The sequence below is a fragment of the Dendrobium catenatum genome, unplaced genomic scaffold (assembly GCF_001605985.2).
Source record: "Dendrobium catenatum unplaced genomic scaffold, ASM160598v2 fragScaff_scaffold_1196, whole genome shotgun sequence".
NCBI lineage: Eukaryota > Viridiplantae > Streptophyta > Magnoliopsida > Asparagales > Orchidaceae > Dendrobium > Dendrobium catenatum.
The window spans coordinates 521,347-549,078 of record NW_021319658.1 but is presented as its reverse complement, the minus strand read 5'-3'; the positions used below and the strand labels follow the sequence as shown (position 1 = coordinate 549,078).

At 36.1% G+C, this 27,732-nt stretch overlaps 1 protein-coding gene across 2 annotated transcripts; it reads left to right on the top strand.

Annotated features, from left to right (window-relative positions):
- On the top strand, window positions 1-26,823 carry LOC110111091 (uncharacterized methyltransferase At2g41040, chloroplastic). Of its 2 annotated transcripts, none has more exons than XM_020842802.2 (8): window positions 1-377; window positions 3,862-3,962; window positions 4,044-4,184; window positions 4,968-5,049; window positions 5,366-5,559; window positions 7,597-7,711; window positions 26,201-26,314; window positions 26,387-26,823. In XM_020842802.2, exons 1-8 carry the CDS (start codon window positions 231-233, stop codon window positions 26,522-26,524), a joined length of 1,032 nt encoding a protein of 343 aa, XP_020698461.1. In that variant the 5' UTR covers window positions 1-230; the 3' UTR covers window positions 26,525-26,823. The 2 variants fall into 2 exon arrangements, with proteins under 2 accessions (XP_020698461.1, XP_020698462.1); XM_020842803.2 differs by having other exon boundaries at window positions 5-377; window positions 7,600-7,711.
- Window positions 26,824-27,732: the final 909 nt, after the last annotated feature.

The following is a 27,732-nucleotide window of genomic DNA, read 5'->3' as shown; positions in this document are numbered from 1 at the left end:
GAGCAGTGTTGGAATTGAGCCACATTTGACTCGGATAACGTTTCTCTATTCAAATTTCCATCATAAAAGGCTAAACGCGTGTGATCGCTTCCGACGCACAATTTTTCCTGACCAGCGAAAGCAAAATCAGCAAAGAGGAACAGGAACGAGGAGGGGAGCGAGCAAGCGAGCGAAAGTGGGGATGCTCTAGCTCTTCAAGGATCTGATCAGGAAGGCTGACAGTGAGAACTATGGCTTCTTCTTTCACATTGCCATCGCACTTCGTTCCTCCGCTCTTTGCCCGGCATAGCCAGCCTCTTTATCCTGTTGTCGCGGTTATTACTAGTCCCCGCCATCGAGGTTTCCAGGCCAGCGCCACTGCAGTCGCCACCGAGCTGGTAAAATAATATAATCTCTAGTTTTTTTCATTTCTGTGAAAAAGATTAGATTAAGGACACATTAGGAAACGCAATTTTGTATCACATTCCAGGATATCGTTTGGTCGTAGATGAACTAACCACGCCGTGCATACGATATCGAAATTTCTTTTTTGGTTGTGGGTCGTCGGCCTGTGTTCTCATCTGCAATTAGTTGTTTCCTGGACAGTTAATTAGTGGATGAAGTTGGTCTTAATTTGTTATTGGGAATTTGACAAGATTTGTCGTGAAAGAACTCTATCGTTGGAGGGAAAACTTTCCAACCTTTTGGTGTCTTCGTACTTAAGCAGGGCTTTTGATCTTGACATGTTAACTTTAGTATTCAAAAGCCTAAAATGCTTTCGCATACGGCTTAGTATTTTGATAGTTTTTCCATATGAATAGTTCTACTATAAATCTGCACTTTCTTTCCCCGATTTGTTTGGTTAGTTTCTATCTTTTGTGCAGTGGGTGTGTTGGCTCAAGAAAAATGACTTGATATTAACCCCACATTCTAGGCTTAGAATTCCTATTTTTCAGGAGATAGATTATTTTCAATTTTACCCTATTCTCTCAGACATGAAAAACTTCAAATTTATTTTTATTAAATCTTATTTTTAGTTCGAGTATTTTGATACAGAGAAGTATGCCTAAATTATAAGCCTAATAATATATATATATATATATATTGATACATCATCAAAAAATTATATTGATCGAGCACGAATCTCGAGGCAAAGTCAAGTTGGAAACTTCAAAAATTAGATCGAGCTTAATGAGGCTTAGCTCGTAATAATATGACAGATATTATTTTTTTAAATAGGCTATGTTTTTTCTCTTAACAAAAGCTGCCAGTGGTTTGAAAAAAGAACTTATAAAGGAAAAAGCTGGCCAACTATGGTTCCCAAGATTACCTAAGTTCTACCTCCCTAGCATTAATGAAGCCCCAACATTAATGAAATAGCAGCATAGTCTAAGAAAAAAATAGCATAACTGTAGTTGTTACCAAAAAAGAAAAAAAAAAAGCTAATCAACTTTCTCTATTTGAAAAAAAAACTCTCTCTTTTCACGCAATGAACGATTTTCTTCTCCGACGCAAGCGATCTTCCTCTTTGGCATTGAAGACCCACAAGATCTCATGAGCTGCTTTAGAGCTCTTTTTTTCACCACGAGCCGAGCTCGACCTCGCCGTTTGAGCTCGACTCGAGTTAGAGCTCATGATTTGGCCATTGAGTTGAGCTAGAGTTAGGCATGATTTGAGCTCAACTCGACTCGTTTACATCCCTAACCTCAGCACAACAATTCTCTCACACTATACATAAGAAAATATAAAATAAAAATTGAACTGATTTTTATTCAGCCTCAACATTATTCTCCTCCATTCTTATAAAAAGACCCAGAATAAAAATATGGTGAGTTAGGGATGCAAATGAGTCGAGTCGAGAGCTCAACTCGTGAGCCAAATCTGAGCTTGAACTCGAGCTTGAACTAGAGTCGAGCCCAAAAGGCGAGCTCGAGGTTGGCTTGTGCCACTAAAACAAGCTCGTCGAGCGGCTCGATTATGCAGTTCAAGCTCATCGTCTGTGTTTGAGCTCGCAGTCCGCGTTCAAGCCCTCCGTCCCTGTCCCGCTTGCTGTCCTGATTCAGCCATCCACTTCGTCTTCAGTAGTTTCACGGTTGCGATTCCGCGATTGAGCTGCTCGACAAATAATTGAGCCGAGCATCCTGAGGATCGAACTAGAGCTCAATAATCCAACGAGCTCTAAATTCTTCTTGAGCTCGAGCTCGAAACTTGATAGTCTCGACTTAGGAGCTCATTAACGAGTCGAGTTCGAGCCGGCTCTTGAGTCGGCTTGACTCGGTTGCACCCATATGGTGAGCTATGAGGCTCAGAAAGATATGCAACTCCAATGCATGACTCAAATATACAAAAGATGCAACCAATGTGTAGGTATAATAGCTGCATGTAATCAAACAGTTCTGCTTTATAATACATCATTAATATGTATAAATTTCATGAATGAGTTGTATATAAAGATTATGTAACATTAATATACTCACCTGAATAAAAAAGACATAATATCAATCATGATACTACATGTAAAGAAATAAAATGTGAGTTGTTCTAAGCATTTATTCCTGAATTAATCATATAGATGTTTAATTTAGTTGCACATGTTTTCTTACAAATTTTGTGTCATATCTAACCTAAGAATGTGTTATGTCAAGATGTCTAGGTCCAAATCATCTCTAGCCTGTAGGCTATATCATACTGAGGTCACGTTGCCTCATACTTTGCCTCCGCTACGAGCGTCTCCACAATTTGGATACATCGTGCTGTTTTACATGTATATGTCACCTACGCTAACCCAAATTTTTTAATTTGATAACTCATACAAATTTCCATCTATACAAATAAAGATATTAAGTTATTCCAAAAATAACATACCTTACAATTTCCTTTCTTTATACACTGTGAGTCCTCAAAATTTTCCCTCATATACTACGGGATTCCTAAAAACCAATTGAATATATTTTAACGAGAAACTTTGTGTCAAACAAATATATAAACAAAATATCAAATTCCTTTACCTTTTCCCCTCATTCATCACTCTTCTTCTTCTTTTTCTTCCTTCTCTTTTCCTCCTTATTCTTCCTTTTATTATTCTTCTCATTCTTATTTTCATTCTTCTTCTCCAGTCACAATCTTCGGCCAACTTTCTCTCAGACACCACCCAGCTGAGCTCACGAACTCCAGCTCAGGAACAACCAAAATCAAGAGCTAAAATGGCTTGAGGCTTCAGCAATTCCTAGAAAGGGAATTTAATTGACTTAATAAATCATTTACCTAATTGCCCTTAGACCCATCCACTGCATGCACTTTTAAGTGCCTTTTCCATTTTTTTACTCTTTTATGTACAGTGAATTTCATAAATAAATAGGGAAATAATTAAAAATCAAAATTAATTCCATAATTTTACATTTTTGTAAATTAATATATACTTCTATATATTAATTTATTTTATTTGACGAGTAGAATACAATGACATGTACTTGAAAGTTAATATTCTTGTGTATAATTGAATTCAGCCAAAATTGCACATTACGTTAGAAAAATTAGGTATTGTAGTGGTAGTGTTCATGTAAGCCCGGTATTGGCCTGCTGAATAATGGGGCAAGAGTACAACATGAGAACATAGTTGGTCTTGTCTTTGAGTGATGGTGAAAATCTACTATTTCGGCATATGAAAGAAAATTCTGAAACCCTTGGCTTTAAAAGAAATGTCTGTTGCTTTTTTGACATCTGTTTGCTAAGTAATTAGTTGTATATGCATGCTTTTACAAAATAAAGACTTATCCTTAGCACCGAAGATAAATCTGGTTAACTGCATTTATTTCCAGATTTCTGGACCGTGGATGATCTATGAATTTTCTATGAAATGTTCTGCGGATTTATTCTTTTCAGGAGTCTCGAGGGCAGGACAATGGATTTCTAGACCAGAAACTACTTTCATGTCCTATTTGCTATGAGCCATTGATAAGAAAAGGACCTCCAGGTCTGAACTTGTAAGTATGAAATCCTGCTATATTATGGAAATTTGTGTTTGCCTTTTTCTCTTTATTCACATTGCCTCCAATACATTTCAGGCCTGCAGTCTATAGATCTGGATTCAGGTGTAAAAAATGTAATAAATCATTTACAAGTAAAGATGGATATCTGGATCTCACAGTTACCTCCGGAACAACAGAATACAATGAGTTCAAGCCTGCTCGGACAGAGTTATTTAGGTAACTAAGAATTATCAACATTTATAATAATGTTTATAATTAGTTATGCTACGATAGCATATTTATTAAATTTAATGTTGTCTTAAAGTTATTGTTATGTAGGATAAAATGAGTGCATGCTTCTCCTGAAAGGAAAGCATGCTTTGGAGTCCACAAATGCCAACCATCCAGTATAACTGCATAGAGATTTCTCGTTTCCAGTAACATAATGTAGCACATTTTGGTAGTGGTTTATGTCTTTCCACTTAGTGTGCACCTTGGGTGAGCATAGGTAGGTTACCTTACTGCATTCTACCAACATGGGTGTCTTAACCGATTTGTAAGTATATTTTTTGAATTCTATTCTTTTCATTTAGGGTGTTATTCCGCATATTTATCTCATCTAGTTCCCAAGTTCAATGATGATTGCATGAGAGCTTCCTCAAACCTGTGACTTCTTTATCTTTTGAGTTTGAACTAACTTGTCAATGTCTTAATTTAATCAGTCATTAAACATCATGGCAGTATTCTGATGCATTGGGTTCTTAGGGTGTTCGGAGTGGTCTTAAACAAAATATTGTATTTGTACCTTATCTTGGATTTTAATCATATGGTGTTTTTTTTTCACATTTTTTGTTAAATTTGGATAAGAATTTGATTCTTAACATGACACAATGGAGAAAAATATTTCATGCAGCCGATCCCAAATAATGGAATAAAGGCTTGTTTTTGTTGCTGTTGGTGTTTTAATCACATTAATGTGTTGTATGGATGATAATTGCTCTTTGTTTACATCCATTTTAGGAGCCCACTAGTATCATTTCTTTATGAAAGAGGATGGCGCCAGAACTTCATTCGAAGTGGCTTTCCTGGTCTTGATGAAGAGGTATTATTCTTTATGATTCTGCTATTATGATGTTCCAGTTAGTAATAATTAATCCCTAAGTCAGCTTTTATGAACGTGTGAACGTTAATTACAATTACTCATTGCATAACAAGTAGATCTCTCTATTTGATTTTTTTTTTGTTTCATTGCTAGATAAATCAAGAAACTTAAGGTAGATGTAAGCCAATCGGATTAATCAATAGCCCTGCCCAATTATTTGTATATTTATTTCTACTGTTGCTGAATATTGATGGAAAATTCAGCATGATGTGAATGTCCAATAGCCTTTTTGATAGTTGCTTTCCAACATTTGCAGTTCAAAATGGCTCAAGAATACTTCACGTCTGTGTTTGGAGGAGTTCTTGTAGATGTCAGTTGTGGGAGTGGCTTATTTTCAAGAAAATTTGCAGCATTGGGGGCATATTCTGCTGTTATTGCATTGGACTTCTCTGAGAATATGCTTCGTCAATGCAATGAGTTCATTACACAAGATGCTTCTCTTTTGGCTAAGTAAGTTTGTTATTTGCCGATATATCATAACGTTGGTAGAAATATGTCCCTTTCTTGATCCCGCCATATAATGGCAATAGTTGTTTTGCTCAAAATTTTGCATGCAAGATTGTTGAATATTTAGTCACGAGCACTAAATTAGTCTACCTAATATAAATCGTGAAAATGCATAGCTTGATCTAATTTGTTCTTTTCTTTTAAAAATGTTTAGTTCAGGATCCACAACTTGATTTGGAGGCGTTATGATCTTGGCACATTTGACTGTGTGATTACTGATTATGCTAGTCTGCAACATAAACATAATGTTAAGGAAACAGTAAGGTAGTTCACCAAATGCATTTTGGTAGGCACTCAAGGTCCATGATAGGGGTAGTATTTTTTTTCTTTGGATATGTGGGCAATATCGAAGAATAAGTGGCACAATACTACTACCATGAATTTCTCTGTCTGTCTTTGGAGCTAGTGCTTTCAGACACACACACACACAATATATATATATATATATATATATATATATCTTTTCCTCTGAGATTTGCCAATGATTACAGTGGAATGAGAGAAGGCCTACAGTATTTTGTTTAAAAGTTGAAGGCAAGGCACCTGAACTAGCATTGATGGAAGTTGCACCTTAGTAGAATGTCTAGTAAACCTAGATTATCATGCAGATTTGAGCACTCCTGGATGATTTAAGTTGCAAGAAACAAACCAACTGGCCGTACTTGCTTATGATGTATTGGGCTGTCAGCTTCCTAAGTCGACTAGGCCTTCAATTAATAAGTTATCTTTGATACTTTATCTACATGCTGTACCACATTTTTATGTACTTAAATTTTCTTTCCATTGGTTGATGCTAAATTCGAAAAAGTTTTTCATCATTAGATCGCTTTTATCACTATTCTTTCTGGAGTCTCTTTACTGAGAACTCCTATAAAATGTTCTTTATCAGATCCCGTCTTCTATAAAGCAATCCCTGAACGCTTTCCATAGTGAAGCTTGAACCAGTTTTGAAGCGTTTTTTGTGAGGGTCTGTATACATTTGGGAAAATTTCCTTGAACTGATGATTGTTTGCTTGTTATCAATCCTGTCACTTATCTGAATGACTTTATTTGTCAAAATCACATGCAAAAAAGTGTTGTCTAACGGAATTTTAAAGTTTAGTTGGTGATGGCGAATACACCTCGTGTGTTTGACTTTCAATCTCATGAGATCAACAATCCATTCTTGATATTGTTTTCTTAGGCATTGTTTTGTCTTTGTGGCATAAAATATTTGGTAGCTTTTGATTTCCTTTTTATCTGTAAGGTGAGAGGGATATGAATTTATAAAGGAAACATTGACCCAAAGGCCTGGTAAAGCCATGGAGCTTTACAAGATTCATAGCAGGTGCAGTATTAGAATATCAAGTTTAATGATTAAACAATAGTCGTGAAGTATGTATTGCTTAAGTGATAGAATGAAGTTTTTCATGTGGACAACTACGTACATGGCCAAACTGCTACATATTCACGAGGGTATATAGTTTGCATAGCAAATAATGGAAGCACCATCATTCCAAATTATGATTTCATCTTCTTGGTGTTGTAGAACAGAATAAGATTGCTCTAAAGAAATTTTGATGTAATCTTATTAAATTGTTAAAATGTCCCTAAATAAATGACTTGGGTGATGGACGTACACAGATAGCTGTTTGGAATCTGATGGTCAATGAAACATTCTAGAGGCATGCATCTTGAAACTCCTATGAAGATTTAGATGCCAATCGTTCTGATACCCCCTAGCTGAGAAGGGTTTGAGAATCGAATAATGCAGTTCGAATGTTTTGATTTGATATTTTCATTTTTAAAAAGATTTGCTCTTCTTTTCTACTCTGTGTGTTATGATCTATGATAAATATTGGGCCATAAGTTCTCTGAATAAAATAAACTAATAATCTTTACTAATTTTCTGACTTTTTTTTTACTTTTGTATGTTTATCCTCGCCTGTTGACCTGCTCGCATCATTCTCCACGTGGTAATGCATTTTCTTGAACATTTAGCAGAAACCTTGCTCTCGTGAGGGCAGATGTCTCTAGACTTCCATTCGCATCGGGCTCGATTGATGCTGTACATGCTGGTGCTGCTCTGCACTGTTGGCCCTCTCCTTCCAATGCGGTAAGACTTAAATGATTGACGGATTGAGTATGCATTATGTGTATTTCTTTCTCTTTCGTCTATTAACTCTCATTCCAGTGTTGCAAACTACAAAAACTAAATGTTCCTATTATATATATTTCTATAGTTTACTATTTTTGAGTCAAATGTAAATTATGTTGGCTTTATGTTCTCTGAAGCTATTTACGAAGGTTTAACATTTTTGTATTTTGAGATTTGGTACCAGGTCTTGATGCTATCCCCACCAAATTTCCCTGACCTGACTCGTTATTCTTCACTAGGGATCCTGAAGCTTCTCTTCTTAAATATATCTTTGCTACTTAATGACCTTAGTTGTGCTAAATCAACCAATACATAAGTGAACAAAACTTATAAAATCTTTGATAACGATTCAAAATAAAAGAAAAGTACTATATCACTATTTCATAAAGAAATTCCAGCCTGCATGTCTCTACTTACATTTTCTTAAGTCCTAGTTTAAGTTATAAAGTCCATTGAGTGGTGTTGGAGAAATTTTGGTGTCCTCACTGGATTGGGTTTTTTGTGATCGAGTATGATATAGAAAATAATATATTATCCCGAAGGATAAAAATATTATTTCGCTATGGACTAAATAACTAAACTCACAATTTGTATTTTTAACATAAATTTCTCTCTTCAATATTTGGTTGAATATTATTTTTTTGATTTTGGAGTATAGTGGGTTAATTATATCTCAAGCATTTTATATTTTGAGAAACACTTTTGATTAAACTAGTTACTTCTTTAGAGTCATTAAAACATTGAATAATATTTTCATTTTTTGAATTTGAGAAATTTTTGTTCAAAGATTTGGTCTTTGGGAATTTCAATGGAGATGTGATTAACTTTAATTCAGATTTTTGGAATGGATGCCAAAGGAGAATAATATAGTAGCACTTGATTCTAAGAAAATTCAGAGGTGCTCAAACTATCCTATATTGAACTTTACATTTTAAAATTAGATTTTTATTCAAGTTAATCAATTTAATTTAGAATATTGAAGTTTATATTCCAACAACACATATTGAAAAAAAAATGTCCAGAATGTGAGAGCTTATGAAGTGACGAGAGTCAATAATAGTATGAGATCTTAGAGCTAAGGTGAGAACTACTGATGAGTAGCACCTCGAACCTAAGTCTAATGAAGTGCAAGGGACTTACAAATCTATACATCTCATGAAGAATAGGTTAGTCCGATCTCTGGATTTACAACCCTGCTCGAAAAGGGCTACCAACTAACCCACTTAACCGTTTTTAAAATCATGTAGTATGGTCTCAATAAATATGAAGAGTAGGGAAGACAATTTTGATTTAGAAGCTAGGACTTACAATTTAGCTTTTAGGCCAAAATATTTGACCATGTGGATATGGGTATGTATATGCTGACTCACTGAGTGCAGATTTTGTTATCTCATATTTAAGTGAGGGCTTTCTACATGTGATACATTGGCCATACATGATCATTTTAATTTAAAAAACTTGGCTCATTAGAGCTAACTATGGATTTTTTTTTTAATTTAGAAAATTGGTTATCCTATGATTGATTTTAGATTGTTTATATGTTAATTAGTAGGAAAATTAATTTTATCCTCATAGCCTACCGCATAACAAAGTCTAAACCACTCCCAAGCAAAAGCAAATGAAAATACTTTGGAAAAAGCATGCATTTTTAATGCTGGTCTTCTACAATGGTCCGTAGGAGCTTGTGTACATTATATATTTTTCATCTTTACTTGCGAGTTCTGCGCGATCATCATCATATGCTTATGGAACTACTTGTTCATCAAGAAACTTGCTTGCCTCAATAGTTTTAATGGATTAGGTTTCAGGGTAAATTTTGGGAAGGTAGATTGGGGTTGTAGATGAGACATGCACTACCCAGAGATTATTTTGCCCTCATTTTGCGAGAACTTTTTAATCTCAGTTCTTGTTTTCTATAAGTGCAAGCCCCTATAGTTAATTACCCCTCCTGATAACGAGAGAGAACTTTCGATTAACTCTAGTCGTCATATAGATACATAAAAATACATGGTATCCGACATATAGTAGTAGCATGGGTTTGAGCGTTTGAAGGTCTGATATTTAAAATTGGAAATTCCACCATTTTGTAGTTTGCACTTAAAATGGATGGTGGGGAATGAATGATGGACCCGATCAAGATCCCATGATTCCATTGTCACAAGTCATCATGGTTTTGGTCTAATTAGTCAAAAGAGATAGTTGACACAACTTGACAAAAAGATCCTTATCGGTTGCCATAGGTTGCATCGTCCAAGGGTACCTTATAGATCTGGGGTGGATGTTTGTCTAAAAAGATAAATTTTGAATCCACCTTAGCTAACAGAGGGCTTTGTGTCCCATCAATTATATCCTATTGATTCATATCTCAAGGATTTAGTTCCATTGGGGAGCATACGGTCTCTGGCCATAATCATAATTTAATAGTGCCATTTAGGTGGCACACCATCTGATTCAGAGCACCGCACCCCGGTCATAATCGTTTACCTATGGTATCATTTAGCGGCAAAATCATCAGTTAGAGGACGCGTATCATATCCTTACTAGCTAGAGACTGTTTGAGAATGAATCTTAGAGATTTTTTAGACCAGATATTAGCTCTTTGTGAGCTGAAATGATATTTAAATTTATCTATCTTGACCAGACATTAACTCTTTATGAGGTGAAGTGATATTTAAATTTGAGCATCTCAACAAACTCTTGTGAAGGATGGATGGATTTTTCTTTAAGCGTTTGGGTGGTTGATTTCAATTTTAAATATTTGGATTTGATATTTTCTAGATTTTTGAATTTTTATGGTTTTAGGAGGTATTTGAAATATTTATAATTAACCTATTTGGCTGAGATTTACATTCAACATGGCCATTATTAGGGTGATTATGAAAAATTATATTTTATTAATTGAATCATGTCGACTCTATCTCATTTGATGACGGATGATCAGGTTTATTGTAGCCTTTGATAGATTCTTGAGAATTAACCCCCCGGTTGAGATTTACATTCAACATGACCATCATCGGGGTGATTATAAGAAATTGTATTTTATTGATTGAACCCTGTCGATTCTATCTCATTTGATGACAGAGGATCGAGTTTATTGTAGGCTTTGAGCTTTTGGTAGATTCTTGAGAATTAACTCCTCTAGTTGAGATATGCATTCAAGACGGCCATCATCGGGATGTTAATGTGCACTTTTTATCTTGTTGATTGAATCCTATCGACTTTGTTTATTGCCGACAGAGGATCAAGTTCAAGCCAGCTATATGCTTTTATAAGCGATTTTTTTTTTTGTTATGGGCCTTCAAGGCCTAACACGAACTTTAAAATAAATATTTTGGTTTGCACCGTGATCATATATTCGTTTGATAGTTCGAGCTGTGTTGGCTTATATCTATCCACATTAGAGGATCAGGCTAGAACTTGGGTTCATTTATTAACCTATGTAGCATCCTTAGATGCCACGTGCATGAATACTACACGCTTGTCGGTGCCCATGCGGGTCTATAATTATACATGCATTTCTTTGTGTTTGTGCATACATATATTGCGGTGCATGTGTGGGGACATTTTTGGGACATTTGAATGGTTTTCTATGGCAGCTCGTTGAAACTCATGTATAGCCCTTTCTGTATTTGCCCGTAGGTGATATGTTAGATGCACGACTGGTCTTCTACAATGGTCCGTAGGAGCTTGTGTACATTATATATTTTTCATCTTTACTTGCGAGTTCTGCGCGATCATCATCATATGCTTATGGAACTACTTGTTCATCAAGAAACTTGCTTGCCTCAATAGTCTTATCCAACTCATTGTTCATAACCTGGTTGAAATTAGACTCACTAACTTCATCCCTAAAAATAACGGTTTGTTCTCGCTTTCTCCTCCCAGAGCTCGTACATGAATCAATAAGCAACTCCCTAATTATGTCTTCATCATCATTTTCTTATGTCGGCTTAAATAAAAAATCAATCAGTTCAACCTTTGATGACTATGTCCTTATTGATGCCCAATACTTCCAAATCAGTGGCCACTGCCTTGAACTACTTGCAGCAATTGAAGGCACTTTGGGCTGTCCGGGAGAATCATGCAAGTTATCCATTCCTAAAATAACTGTTGCAGCCCTTGAGATGATTGAAATAACAGGTGTATTTTCTATTTATAATTGTGAGTTTAGGCAACCAAATTTTGCATTAATCTTTAACAGTAAATTTATTAAATATTGATCATTAGCTCTAGTGGACGCAATACATTGTGTGTTGACATTCACTTGAATACATCTAGATATATCACATTGTTATTTCCACTCAGTGTCGAATCCATCTGGTTGCAACTAACATGTTGATTGTGGTATGGGTAATGGGGACATCAGATCATGGAAAGTATATCAGAGACATGGTCGACGATCTACGGCCATGATCTCGCCAATCTATTTTTAATTCATCACATGTATTTGTTTTATTTATTTGCATTATGTATTTGATTTAATTTCTCATTTTATCCTTAAGGGTCTTATCATATATAAGCCCTAGGGGCAATGCCGTCTTTTAGTTCCATTTCATTGTATGAGGCTATATATATGCTCCTTATGTTTATTTTGAAGTTAATGAATGAATGATAATGAAAATTCTTGCAATCTTGTGTTTATGTGAGAGCTTGAGAGCTTTGGAGAGAAATCCTTAGGAGAGGGAAACTGACCACCCACCAACCTTGGAAGCGTCCGGGTTTGTGGCTCTTTTCTTCCCTATCTTTCCTTTTTCTCCTTCCCATCCCTTCCTAGCCGTCGGCATAGGGATTTCCGACCACCTTAGCCGCTAGCCACTTCAAGTCCACCCTCTTCATTTTAGCTACAACCACCTTAATCCGCCCTCCCCTTTCGGCCGAACCCACCACCTCTACACCCAACCGACCACCCCTCTCCCAATACCAAACCGGCGGCCCACATTCAAACCCTAGCCCCCCCCCCCCCCCCCACTCAAACCCCCCCCCCTATCAAAGCATGCAATCAAAGCCCTACCTAATTTGGCCTTTATATTTTAGGTAATCCATTTAAATCATATTCTAATCAATTTGAATATGAATTTGTTTCCTAAAATACGAAGTTCTATTTTAGGAAAATTTCTAAATCAAATCCAAATCACTTTTGAATTGGATTGGAATTAAATTCCCCTCCTTAATTTGGGATTCCCAAATAAGCAAGTATTAAATCCCTTTCCCTAAACCCCCCACCCCACCTTGATGCCGCCGGCCCTCCTCCCTATTTCTCTCTCTCCACATTAAGTCCTTCCTCTAATTACTCCAATCAAGCCTCTTATTAGGGATTGATTTTCCCTCCTTTTCTCCTTACTTGAATTCAAACTACAAACCCTATTTCCCTCCATCCTCCACCTTTAAAATCTGAACCTAAACTTTCCCAAGCCTCCTACCTTGGTCAGCCAACCTCTCATCCCTTCTTCCACTTGGATTCCTTGGAGAAGCTTCTTTCTCTCAAGGAGAATCCTCAAGGACAGCAAAGGGTGTCTTCCACAATACTTCTACGCCACGTAACCTATGCATGGCCGATCCTGAACTCGACTCCGGCTTCGTCTACAACGAACATGACTTCGTCGCATCCAACGATCACCTTTCTTCGACGTCAATCCGGAGGTAGATAATTCTGTTGAGGAATACTTGGAGCGTATCATATTCACTCTTTCGGAAGCCAACGAAGAGCACCTTTCCACCATTCAGTGGCAAATCCCTGCCCCGCTAAGACAATGGTGAACTCATTCCCCCTATTCAATTTTCTTCCTATTCTCCTTCGATTGTGGTTGTGTATCAAGCATAAGGAATTGTGCAAAGCTTTCTGCCAAAGCTTAGTAAACGTAGGAATGAGTGATGGATTTCTATGTATTTAATATCGTTGTTAATCTAGGGATGTTATTGTGAATGCTCTATATTTGGTTATATTGAATTTTATAATTGTTTTGTGATCCTAACTATTATTGTGTGACTTGGACTAAACTAAGGCACCCCTTTCTTATTTTCTATTTTCGTTTAATGGCTAACATTTAATTCTTATTGTTCTTATTTGAAAGCGTGCAAATTCTTATATCCATCATCTAAAGCATTCATAGTTCTACATCATCTGGTATCAGAGTATGGTTGCATTTAGGTGCCTATTAGGAAAACTTTTCTTACATGTTTAGCATCTCAATCGCATCCTGCACATTTGTCATTTGTTTGTTTGCATATTACTTTCCTTCACTTCCACATAGTTCTGAGTTGCCTTAGACATTAGGATGGACCCTGAATAACTTCACCGGACTCTAGGTCTGTTAGTAGGTCAAATGAACACCATTAGCTAGCAACTCAAGGAAAATCAAGTTGACATCGCTGAACTCCGTAGAATTACCACTAATCGATTTGATACCCTAGATCGAGATAGGAACCACATATTCCTTACATTCCGTCTAGACCTCCTTCCGTATATGGGGATGACACTTTTCCGGATGAGGGACCACCTCGAGCCCCTTATCGAGCTCCCCACTATGGATATGATCATAAACTTGATCTGGATATTCCACTGATGAAAAATATCAAGGTTGATACCCCAACCTTTGATGATACTCTCGATCCTCAGCTCTTTTTAGATTAGATTAAGGATATGGATAGTTTCTTTAAATGATACAACATCTTTGAGGCTAGAAAAGTCAAATTTGTTGAGATGAAACTCACTGGTAGGGCTAGTCAATTTTGGTCAAACTTAGAGAGCCTTAGAGAGTCCCGAAATGAGTATCCCATCACTGATTAATCGTCGTTGAAGCTTGAGCTCAAGCAGAAGTACTTGCCTCCCTCGTACTTTCCCAAGCTCTTGGATAAGTGGAATAGGTTGACTCAGGGCAACAAATCGGTAAAAGATTACTTCGCATTTTTTTATGATTATATGATTCGTTGCAAAGGGGAGACCTTTATTACCCCCTGCACAAATTCTGTCCATATTTCGTACCGGGTTGCATGAGGATCTTGCAACGAACTGTTTGCCCGGAACGTTACTACCCTTGAAAATGCCTACAGCTTAGTGTTAGACCTGGAGGAAACACGTTCCCAACACCCTAATCGACACCACGACTCTAGGCCTTCCTACAGACCTTCCGATAGTTCCACTCCTCATACCTCTTTATTTTTCTCCAAATTGTGCCTAAAGCTTGAGGTTCGTCTTCAATGCAATTTGTATTTTTTCCTATTAATGTTGGCATATTATGAATTTGTCATTCATGGTTAGGATTTTTTCTATTTAATAATTTATGTGGGTCCTTTCCAATAACTTATTTGTTAATTATAGAGTAATTGTTACATCATCTGGCTGTTGTTATTCATTAAGGTTTTTTACAGCCATTATTGTCCATTCTTGAATTAAATGGTACCTTCTCTACTTAGGAAAGGATCCCAGAGAGCACTACCCGACCATCTTCTGGTCCTCCCAAACCCCATCCTGATTTTAGAAGTAAGCCTCCCGCTCTGGATACCCCTCAGTCCAACCCCGGGACCAAGTGCTTTATATGTCAGGGGTATGGGCATATCGCTTCTTAGTGCTCCAGTCCCTACAAAGTCACGATTATCAAGGAGATCACTAAAGAAGAGTTCAAGCCCGAGGTCGATCAGTTTCACTAAGTGGAAGATGAGGGTGATTTCTTTGAGGAGGATGATACTGCTGTCCTCCATTTCCTTCAGAAAGTCGACCCCTCTCCCATATGCGTGGTAAGATGTGTGCTGTCACACCCTGCTACCACTAATGACTGGCGTAGGACTGCGATCTTTTACACCTACACCAAAATCAAGGACAAGAATTATAAGGTCATCATGGACAGTGGCAGCTACATCAAATATGTCTCCTCCAGCATGGTGTCTAAGATGGGCCTGTCTGTCGTTCCTCACCCCAACCCCTATAAGGTAGCTTAGGTCAACTCCACTGCTTTGAAGGTGAAGGAACCATAGTTTAAAATTGCGCAATACCTCTGCGCAATTTCACCCTTCAAGCGCCTTATTGCTTAAGCAATTCTGGGACCAGGAGAGGCGTATGCCTCGTAGAACCTGCGACGCGCCTCAGAGGTGCAATTGCGCAATAACAGGGGAGGCGCACGCCTCAAGAAAATGGGTCCCACTCACTTAAGTGCCGAATCAAATACCCCATTCATTCCTCCCTAGTGTCCCTCGGCCGACTCGAACCGCACGAAGCCGCACAAGACCCTACCCTAGCGTCCCTCGGCCGACCTTCCCATTTCAAAAATCCATTCCATTTAATGTAGCGACATCACCGGCCTACTTCAATATGTTGTGATTTGTAGGGTTGTATGAGTGAGGGTTGAAGGGTTGAAGGCACCTTCCATGTACAAGTTGTGGGCATTGATTTTGAAGGAGCTGTAGAATATAGAGCAAAGTATTGATGAGATTAAAAGAACATGAAGTGAGATATGTGTTACCATTATGTCAGATGGATGGTCTGACATTAAGAGCAGGAGCATGATTAATATCCTTGCTAACAATCCCCTTTTGACACGATGTTTTAACGATCAATTACATCTTCATATGAGGTAAAAAATGCCGATTTCATTTTTCAATTTATTAGATGGGATTGTCGAGGAGATCGGGGAGCAATTGGTTGTTCAGGTGATGACTGACAAAGCAGCTGGTCAGATGTTGATGGAGAAGAGGAAACACCTCTATTGGATCCCCTGCGCTTAGCATTGTATTGATCTCATATTAGAGGAACTTGATGATCTACCTCAACACAAGAGTGCCCTTTCTATGGCAAAGAATATCACAAAGTCCATCTATAATCTCTCATGAGTCTTAGCCTTAGTGAGAAACTTCTTGAAGAAGAAAATCATTTGCCCTGCTACCACTAGGTAAGCATTAGTGCACTTGTAAGTTCAATAAGCATTTTCAATTTCTTATGCATGTTTATCCTACAGGATTGCTACATCTTATTTGACACTGCATAGCGTGCTGGATGTTAGACAACCTCTTGAAACTATGTTTACATCGACACAATGGCTTAATTGTGCGTGGGGCAAGAAACCTAAGGGGAAGGAAATACGAAGGCTGATTCTGAATGATAAATTTTGGGCAAGTATGACCTATGCCATATTGAGCATAAGACTCTTAGTACAAGTGCTACGATTAGTGGATGCCGAGAAGAAACCAGCTATGAGTTTTATATATAATGTAATGGATGAGGCAATGGAGTTGATTGCACATAACTTGGGAGGAGAGAAGGCCAGTTATAGAGAGATTTGAGATATCATTGATGTTCGGTGGGAGGTTCAGTTACACCGTTATCTATATGCAGCGACGCATTATCTCAATCCTCAATTTCAGTATTCAGAGAAGAATACCTCAAATCCAGAGGTGAAGATGGGCTTGTACCATTGCTTAGAGCGGCTGATACCAGACCATTCCGTCATGGAGCTTACAGATTTAGAACTTGTTTTATTTCAGAATAGGGAGGGATTTTTTTTCTGCAATCAACAAGATTTACTATTACCAAACACTCTCCAAGTTAGCTTATTTTTGCAAAGTGACCGTACGTGCATAACACTTTAATATGTTCTAATTATCGTTTGTCTTTTTGAAAATAGTTGAATGGTTGATCTAATTTGGTGATTCCACCCCTGAGTTATAGAGTTTTGCAGTTAGAGTTTTGGACCTCACTTGTTCTTCCTCTGGATGTGAGCGAAACTGGAGCACATATAGTCAAGTGCAAACGAAGAGAAGAAATTAATTTTCAACACTCAGAATGAACTCCCTTGTGTATATTATGCAGAACAAGAGGTTGAGAGATAAGAGGTTAAGGAACAAGGGGTTGAAGGATGATGAGGATTATTTGGTGTGTGATGATGTGACGTTTGATAATGAGTGGTTCATAGATGATGAGTCATATTTGCCATTATTAACCTACAACTAGTGGATCTAAGTGTGGATGTCTTGAGGGGTGAAGAAGATCAAGCGGGTACATCTACTAGTACCACACCACACACATCCACTAGTACTGCAACACAACAATCAAACAAATTTATCTCATAATTTCTTATGTTGTATTAACAGCACACTAATCATTCGTATTGAACAAGGATGTGAAAAATGGATAAGATTGAAGATGATGAATATTTGACATTCATAGATATGATTGGAGATGAAGATGCCTCCACTGAAGACTCATTTAGTGATGGGACATGATTTGATTTTAGATGTTCTTTCTTATTTGTACTTTGGGAATTCTGATAGACTTTAATTTATAGTCTTGTACTTTGAATTATGCTATGAGATGATGTATCTATTTTATTATTTTCTACTAAGTTCACTTCTCATTTATATGTTTTTTTGTATTATAGACTCTTATTGTTATTTACATGTTAGAATACTTAAATTCGCTTTTACGCAATTCTTTTTCTGTGAGGCTTACGCCTCACAACGCTTCGAGGCTTACGCCTCACCTCACGAATGAAAAATGCCTCGAGACCTATTTACACAATTTTAAATCTTAGAAGGAACGAAGCTTCATACCTATCTCCTTTGTTGACTATAAAGAGAATGTTTGGTGTGAAGTGTTGATTATGGATGTTGGAAAAATTCTTCTAGGCTGTCCCTGGATATTTGACAATGATGTTCACATCTATGGGTGTTTGAACACCTACTTGTTCAAACATGCGGGCAAAAAGATCAAGCTTTTGCCGTCATAGCCCCGGGTTAAGGATGATCCTAAATCCAATCCTGTTAAATCCAAGAAAGGATTGAACCTGGTAACCGCCAAGGTATTGGATTATGAGATAGCTCAGGGCGCACCCCTGTACGCCTTAGTCAGTCGTGAGACTTCCACTGAGTCTTGACGAGCCAATCCCTTAGGAGGTTCAACCCATACTTAGTCAGTTTGCTGATGTCTTTCTTGATGATCTTCCTGATCAATTACCACTGCTTAAAGACATCCAGCACGCTATAGATTTTGTCCCTGGAGCCTCCCTTTCTAACCTGCGACACTATCGCATGAACCTCACGGAACATGCTGAACTCAAGAAGAAGGTGAATGAGTTATTATAGCGAGGCTTTATCAAAGAAAGCCTTAGTCCTTGCGATCTACCCTCCCTTCTACACCTAAGAAGGATGGATCCTAGCGAATGTGTGTTGATAGTCGTACTATCAAGAAGATCACCGTCAAATATCATTTTCCTATCCCAAGGTTAGACACTATGCTTGATATGATGACTGGAGCCACTCTATTTTCTAAGATTAATCTCAAGAGTGGATACCACTAGATCTGGATCCAACCCAGTAATGAGTGAAAAACTTCCTTCAGGACTAAGCATGATTTATATGAATGGTTAGTCATGCCATTTGGGTTGAGTAACACGCCAAGTACTTCAATGAGTATCATGACCTAAGTGCTGCCTCTTTTATGGGAAAGTTTGTCGTTGTCTACTTTAACGACATTCTTATTTATAACCAGTTGGTGAGTCAGCACTTAAACCAGTTAAGGAAAGTTTGTGAGGTCTTAAAGAAGGAACAATTTTATTCCAATTCCAAGAAATGCACCTTCCTTGTTGACCATGTTATCTTTCTAGGCTTTATTGTTTTAGCTCAAGGGGTTTCCGCATACCCCGAGAAGGAGAGAGCCATTGTAGAATGGCCGGAAGTTCGCAGCCTCCTTGGACTAGCCACCTTCTATAGGAAATTTATTCAAAACTTTTGCACCATTATATCTCCTATCACTGAGTGTCTCAAGAAAGGTGATTTTCACTGGACCCGGTTGCCACCAAGGCCTTTGAAGAGATTAATAAAAGAATGGTGGAAGCCTCAGTGATGAGACTTCATGATTTCTCCAAAGTCTTCCAAGCGACCTGTGACGCTTCGGGGGTCAGAATTAGAGGAGTCATGCCCCAGGAAGGCCACCCTGTTGCTTATTTTAGTAAAAAGCTAAATGACATCTGACAGTGTTATTCCATATATGATAAAGAGTTCTATGTGGTGATCCAATCTCTTCGTTATTGGCGACACTACTTGCTCCAGCAAGAGTTTATTATCTTTTCAGATCACGAGGCTCTACGTTATATCAACTCCCAAAAGAAGTTGAAAGCACATAACGGTCGATGGGTCGAATTCCTTTAGAAATATATTTATACCTTTAGGCACAAGGCGGGAGTTGAAAAGAAAGCAGCCGATGCTCTCAGTCGTCGTATGATGACCACCACTGAGATGAGAGTTGAAGTCGTGGGATTTGAGAGAATCAAAATGGATTATTTCAAATGCCCTGACTTTAAGAAGATCCACTCTCTTTTGTCCATAGGCAGCACGTGCCTTGTGGATGATTTTTTTCCTAGAGGATGGTTATCTCTTCAAAGCTCAGAAGCTTTGCATCCATAGCACATCCCCTTAGAGAATTTCTAGTTTGGGAACTCCACGTCGGAAGCCTCGCGGGGCACTTTGGCCGAGATAAGATGATAGAAGCTGTGGAGTACCATTTCTTTTGGTCCAATCTGTAGAGGGATGTTGGTAAAATGGTCAGTAGGTGCCACACATGCCAATTGACCAATCAACGCAAACAAAACACTAGTCTCTACACCCCTCTACCTGTTCCCAATTGTCCTTGGCAAGATTTGAACATGGATTTCATCTTAGGCTTGCCCAAAACTGTCTGTAGGAATGACGCCATCTTGTTGTAGTTGATCGATTTTCCAAAATGGCACATTTCCTACCCTGCTCCAAGACATCAGACGCCTCCTATATTACCAAATTTTACTTCAATGAGGTTGTCAGATTACATGGTTTATCCAAAACCATTATATCTAGCAGGGATGTCAAGTTCACCAGTTATTTTTGAAAAACTCTCTGGATAAAAATGGGCACTAAATTGCAATTCTCCACAGCTTTTTATCCTTAAACTGATGGCCAAATCGAGATGGTCAATAGGAGTTTAGGAAATTTGTTAAGATCCATGGTAGGAGAACATATTAAGGATTAGGATTCCATACTCCCCACAGCTGAGTTCGTCTATATTAATTATGTGAACCGTACCACTAGCTTAATTACTGCTGAAATTATTTATTGGTTTAAACCTAGACAGCCTCTAGATCTCATACCCATGTGTTCTAGGTATAGGATTTCTGAGTCTGCATCTTCATTTGCATCACATATGCATGAACTTCATAAAGAAATTGCATGCCAGATCGAAAGAGTAATAATGATTATAAACTTTATGCTGACCTTAAACGAAAATTTAAAACTTTTGAGGTTGGTGACTCAGTGATGGTGCGGATTCATCCAGAATGGTTCCCGCAAGGAACGGTTAATAAGTTACACGCTAAGAGTGTGGGACCATTCAAAATAATTAAGAAAATAAATGATAATGCTTATGTAGAGTGCGGGACCATTCATAATGCTAAGAATGCGGGATCATTCCAAATTTTTCCTTCGAAGGAATGCTAAATGATCATCTGAGCCAACATACCAAAATTTCTATTAGTAAATAAATCACCTTCAATTATAATCTTTTCATATCCTATATAAAAAATTATCAAAAGTAAGTTGAAGACATAAAACTCTAGGAGATTTTCTACTCAGAACATCTGTCACCACATTAGCCTTATTAGGATGATACTAACTAGTCATATTATAGTCTTTGATTAACTTAAGTCTTCTCTTTTGCCTCAAATTCAATCCTTCTGAGAGAATATATATTTCAAACATTGATAATCGATGAAAATCTCGCACCTAACACTATACAAACAGTTTCTCCAGATCTTCAAAGAAAAAATCATAGCAGTAAGTTCCAAATCATATACCAGATAGTTCCTCTCATATGACTTCATCTATTTAGCATAAGCTATAACTCAACTATACCGCATCAATACACATCCCAAATCTCTCAGTGAAGCGCCACTAAATACATGAAATCGTTGTGTAGTAGATGAAAAAGCTAAAACTGGAGTAGATGTCAAATTGTCATGCCTTAAAATCTAATTTAAAATAATTCATTTTCTTATCTTTTATTAAATAACAAACTGAGCTATCTAATTTTATTTATCAATAATAAAACCATATATCAACATACTTAAATTTTATAAATTAACAAATCCATATGCATTAATATTTATTGACCAAAAAATTATATATAATACTGAGGAATCATATAGTTATAATATATTATCACTAGTCTTGAGTATAAAAGAAAAGAAAAAAGACAAACAAAAAAACTAATTGTAAACTTGGAGAATCTTGATCTGATCAATCTCACACACTTGACCCTCTGCCTTGACTTGAAATCATTTAAATCACATATAATGAGTTAAATAACTTTAGTAGGTCACTAAAATCATAACACTAAATTCAAAGCACGATAGAGAAGCAATATACATGTCAATAGTTAATTCATAATAGTAATAGTTTATTAACCTGAATCAATATAGAAACAATAAAACTCATATGCACTAGTAGTAAAGTAGCAAGATACGGAAACCATTAAATTAATATTGTGGAGAAATCCATAAACAAGTATTGGCATCAAATGAAATAAATAAAGCAATCATTGCGTTAGTACTACCAATCAATAAAATAATCAAATTAGTAAAAACAAAGCATTGGTTTAAGATCTATCAAACTTAGATCAATGCAATATCATCTTATAATGATATACATATACTATCCAGTTAATATATCTCAGTATCATATCATTATCTTAAATCACATGCTTAATATCAATAATCAATACAGTGAATCAATAACCATAATAGTTAATTAGTAGTAGTATCAATAAAAGTTCAGTAGCAATATCGATATCCGTTTCGATACCAATAAATCCAATAAGAGTAACAGTGAATCAGGGATATAACAGTAATTCGTAAAGAAATATTAAATCAATATTGTATCAATAAAGCCATACAATAATAATGAATCTGTAACATGTATTTCCACATTCACACTAAACAATAAAGAAGTCATGGTTATCATAGTGTTTTCAATAGTCAAAAGTCAATAATCAATAATCATTATTTTGTTGGCTTAATAAATAAAGTTGTCACCATTTACCCATCGACATAGTAAGAATTCCTTATAATTCTCAATTATTTTATCATTGTATCAGGCGAATCAGTAGAGGATAACACTTAATCCTAATATTAAAAAGAAAGTCTATAAGCCCACCATCATGTGTATGTTAATCAATCTTCAACCAATGGGTCAACCAATCTCTACTTATCTTTTACACACATTACAATAAAAGTAATAACGCACAATTATTATCCAATCATATATTCATTTTCATTATCAATGCTTGTATTAATAATATAATTAGAATACAATATATACAGAGTAAAAATGCATAATTTTAAAACATAACCTAATTATCAAGGATTGTGTAAAATATTATTTAAAGACTTTAATCGTACTACAATATTATTTTTTGTTCAATTAAAATCACATGAATTCTAAAATATTCAGCATAAAATTTATAAAAAATTATCAGACCATTTTGAATCTTGATCTTTATAACAAATAAAAAATTACGTGAAGAAAGCTTTTCTAGTGCAAAGTTATCCATATTTTTATGTAATAAAAATAGAAATTTAATCGAGAAAACTGAGATAAGCATAATATAACCTACCTCGATTCGGGCAATTTTTTTAACTAGCATGAAAGCTAAAAATGACTTGAAGTTGCGCAAAATATAGTTTCTCTTTCTAAAATGCCACTAAATCTCTCTCTCTTTTTACTTCGGCTGATGCAGTGTTTGAATGAGTCAAAATAGTGGATTTTAAAATATACAACAAAGCAGATAATGACATAGTGTTGCGGTACTACCACCTAACACTATGATGCTGGTTTATTTTTTCAAATCCCAGAGCCCAAAGAACTGTAATGTCACTACTTTTCACCAAGTACTATAGTAACACCGAGGCACTCAGACACCCAACATTGGAATGCTCAAATAGTAATATTTTTTAGATTTTCTCAAAATTTACTCCAGACCCTTGAGACTCTTAGAGCACATGCAATTATTTTCAAGCTTTAAAATACTTTCAAAGACATGAAAATGAGTTCAAAACATAAAATTGCAAATCTTACCCTTTTTAAAATTTTAAATCTTTATGTTTATATTTTTGAGTTGTTACAATTTTCCCAAATTAAAAAAATATCATCCCTAATATACTCTTAGGGATTTGGGCACAAAATTGATGTCAAATAAACATTTTCTAAAATAAATCTGCATAAAAATCTAAATCAAGTTAAAATCAAATATAAAGCTCCTCAAAGGTAATTCCTATCATATTATTCACTTAATCACATATCATTCACTTATACAATAAAATGTCATATTAGATAATCATTTAAATGATTTTCTTACAAGTCAAACACTCGTGTTATTTTCGATCCTCCAAATACTGCAAGTTGTACACTTGTGGCATCATTGGAGTAGATGTTGTCGATGTTATCAATTCTGTTAATCCTAATACAATAAACTCCCTCTACCTATTACTGATAACTCTATCATCATCTTTGTTTCCTGCTCTTTCATTATAAGCTCTCAATCTTATAGTCCTTTATCTTTCAGTTTTCTTAAATTGTCCTTCTTTTAAATCAGTTCTTTCTTTTTATGGATAATCCACTGCCTTATGTCATTGTTTTCCACATCAAAAATATTGCCTTGTCAAAATGTAGCACTTACATGCATGTCTTCTTCCATAATGAACACATTTGCCATAGTTGTTGGTATATGCTATGAATCTAGATATCCTTGAATCATTGTATATGTTTTTCTCATCATCAGCACTATCTCTGTCCCTTCTTACTTCATCTATGGTCATCCTCCTATTGACATCATATTTGGATCCCACTTCATACATGGATGCTTGTATTGTCAAATCAATCTCTATCAGTTTTACCTGCTCCACTAACTCAAATTTTTTTTGGATCCATAGAGGAACTAATAAATGTCTCAACTCCCATTCAATCCTTGCAAAAATATGTAGCACTTTTCTTTAGCAGTAGGGATTAAATGGAAAGAATATATAGCAAGTGTAATAAACTTGACTTTATACTACATCACATTCTTTTGTCCCTGCTCTAGCATAATGAAAGATTTCTGTATCGATCATTGGGCTGATTGAGGTATTAATCACATTCTAAATACTATAATGAATTCAACCCAAGTGATCTCAACATTGGTCTTCCCCTGAAATTTTGCTCTTTGATATCCAATCCATCATTTCTCAGTCTCTCCTTCAAACAAAAATACTTCCAATGGTACTTTTTATTCTCTAGACACTACATATTGTTGAAGATCTTTTTTATCCTTAGTAACTAGTCTTCTGTAGCATGCGGTCCTACAGCTCTATTGAACGTTCGAGGTTTCAGCTTATGGAATAACTGTAAGTGCTTAGTTAACTTTCTTATTTTTAAACGACATAACAAAGTATTTATTTGAAATTTTTAGTAAGATGATTTTAAAAATATTGGGATTTTTTCATTCAAAAATTTATTTTGAAGCACTAAAAATAGTGCTTTAGTTCAATTAAAGCTTAAGAATGTTGTTATATATAATATATGGTGATTTGGTTAATTTTTAAAAATATAAAATTTTGTTCGTAGGAATTTATGTTTATTACTGTTAGAACATTTTGGTACTTTCTGAATCTAGCACAATTATATTTTATTTTTTGCAATACATTGCAAATGAATACATATGTGCATATTGATCCTTCATGTTCAGATTCCTTTTTTTATTATTTTAGTTATTCTTTTGTACTAAGGATGGAGTAGATAGGATATGATTATCTAGATCTTGAGTAGTGTATATGATTTTTTAGAATGACAATAGATGTATTTGGTGAGTGCATTCATTATTGTCGATGAAATGCGAGCTATTTGTAGTGTAGGGATTGTTGGAGGAAGACCAGGAGCTCTTCTTTTAGGTTTTAGGTTGTGGAGAGTTTAGCCTTCACCTAGGCTCAGGTATTAGGTTGCTTTAATGTTGTAAATGAGGGGAAATATGGGGGTCAGGTTTGGCCAAGAGCATAGGGAGAGAGTAAACACTAGCAAATAGTTAACTAAGAACTGGCAAGATTCTATGAAGGGGTTAAAGCCACCAAACTATCTCCAATTTGCGACCAAGCAAAAGCAAGTTTCAATTCTTCTCTGGTCATGCTTCGATCCCAACCATAAGTTGTTCATCAGAGCTAGTGGAACGTGTCAGATCATCCTAGCAGAGCGCAGCTAACAAATTGTTGTTCCAGACACTTAACCCTGATGAAGCTTGCAGGGATAAATATCCTTTTTTATCATTTGGATGGTCTAATTTAATTGTTTATACAAAAAATACGGGAATTTGAATATTTTTGTGCTTTTCTATCGTGAAATATTGCTGAAAATCAATTTTTTTTTCTCATTAATCATAATAATAGTTTTCATCCTCGTTATACTGCCTAGATTGCTGAAATTAGCCGTATCTTAAGAAGTGGTGGTGTCTTTGTGGCAACTACCTTTTTATCAAGTCCTGTTAACAGCCCTTTCTCTGCTGGAGAACTGAGGCCTCTTAGACGGGTAATTACTTGTTTACTTCTTCAGTTTTTATTACATTCGCAATATCCTGACTCTTTAATCTGCGATTTGCAGTTATTTGGGCAAGTGACCAACAGTTATTCCTATTTTACTGAGAAAGAGATTGAAGACCTGTGCAAGTCCTGTGGGCTCATAAACTATTCAGCCAAAGTACAAAGATCTTTTATAATGTTCTCTGCACAGAAGCCATAATACAATTTTGGGATTCTTTTCCTTAGCCATTCCTTCGGGTGCACTGTATATATAACTAATGTTAGATCATGGGACATGGCATGTGACTTCATGGTTTGGATTAAGTTATATGTCACTTGTATAATTCTTTTTTATTTTATATAGTCATGTATGCAGTCAGTACTGTAGCTCTTAAAATCATATAAATACAGATTGAGAGGCCATTCTAGAGGGGGCTTTTTAGGGTGTTATATAGCACACTAGCAAGAAATTCTAGAGCTTCTCTCCATAGAATCGGATATCCTTCAGCTTGTTTCTCATTCTCTCTTTCAGTTTTCTTTCAACTAATTTCTCTTTCTCCCTCTTTTTCATCATATTTATCAGTTAAAATCTCAGCTCTGAGAACATGATTCTGATATTATTTATGGAGAATTTTTGATTCAGCACTTATGTCAAGCTCCTCGCTCATTATGGTCTCTTTTAATGTGAAAGTTTGATTCTATTTTTCATAATGTGATACATTTATTTTTTTACTAAAGGTCGTTTGGTTTGTTTAAAAATAAATGTAGAGTCAAATAAAATGTAGTGGCCGGCGAGCAAAAGCGGGTGGTTGGTGGCTGGCGACGGCAGGTGATTGATGACAACGGTGAGTGACGTCCTGTGGCCTGCGGGCAATGTTGGTGGCAGGCGGGGCTGGCGGTCGATGCGGTGGCTAGCGGCATGCAACGATACTGATAGATAATTCATAGTATATTTGAAAATTAGATAAATATGATGATTTACAAATACACCAAAGTCGAACTAAAGGGTGAGATACAAATTGACCAAAGTTTTAAATTGCATTTGAAATTCATCCAATCAAATACTTGAATTCTTGGAATGCATGTACTTAAAATGTATCACACTATAAATGCAAGCAACCTGCACCCCTACGTCAAAAATTGATTATATTATTATTATTGTTATTATTATTAAGTTTAAGATTGAGCGGAAAATTATCAGTAAAAGGCATTTATTACTGTTTTGACCAACTTTAACTATTTCTTCATTATATTAAAATCAAACACACTTGTAAAATCATATAAAAAATTTTATTTGCTTCACCTTAAGTTCTTTGAAATCAATCAGGGCCTTAGAAACCGACTAAGGTCCCTGATCTCATGGTGGTTTTCATCACCTTAGTGGAACTCTTCATGCTCTTTTTATTTTTCACGCTCCTCCTATTAGTT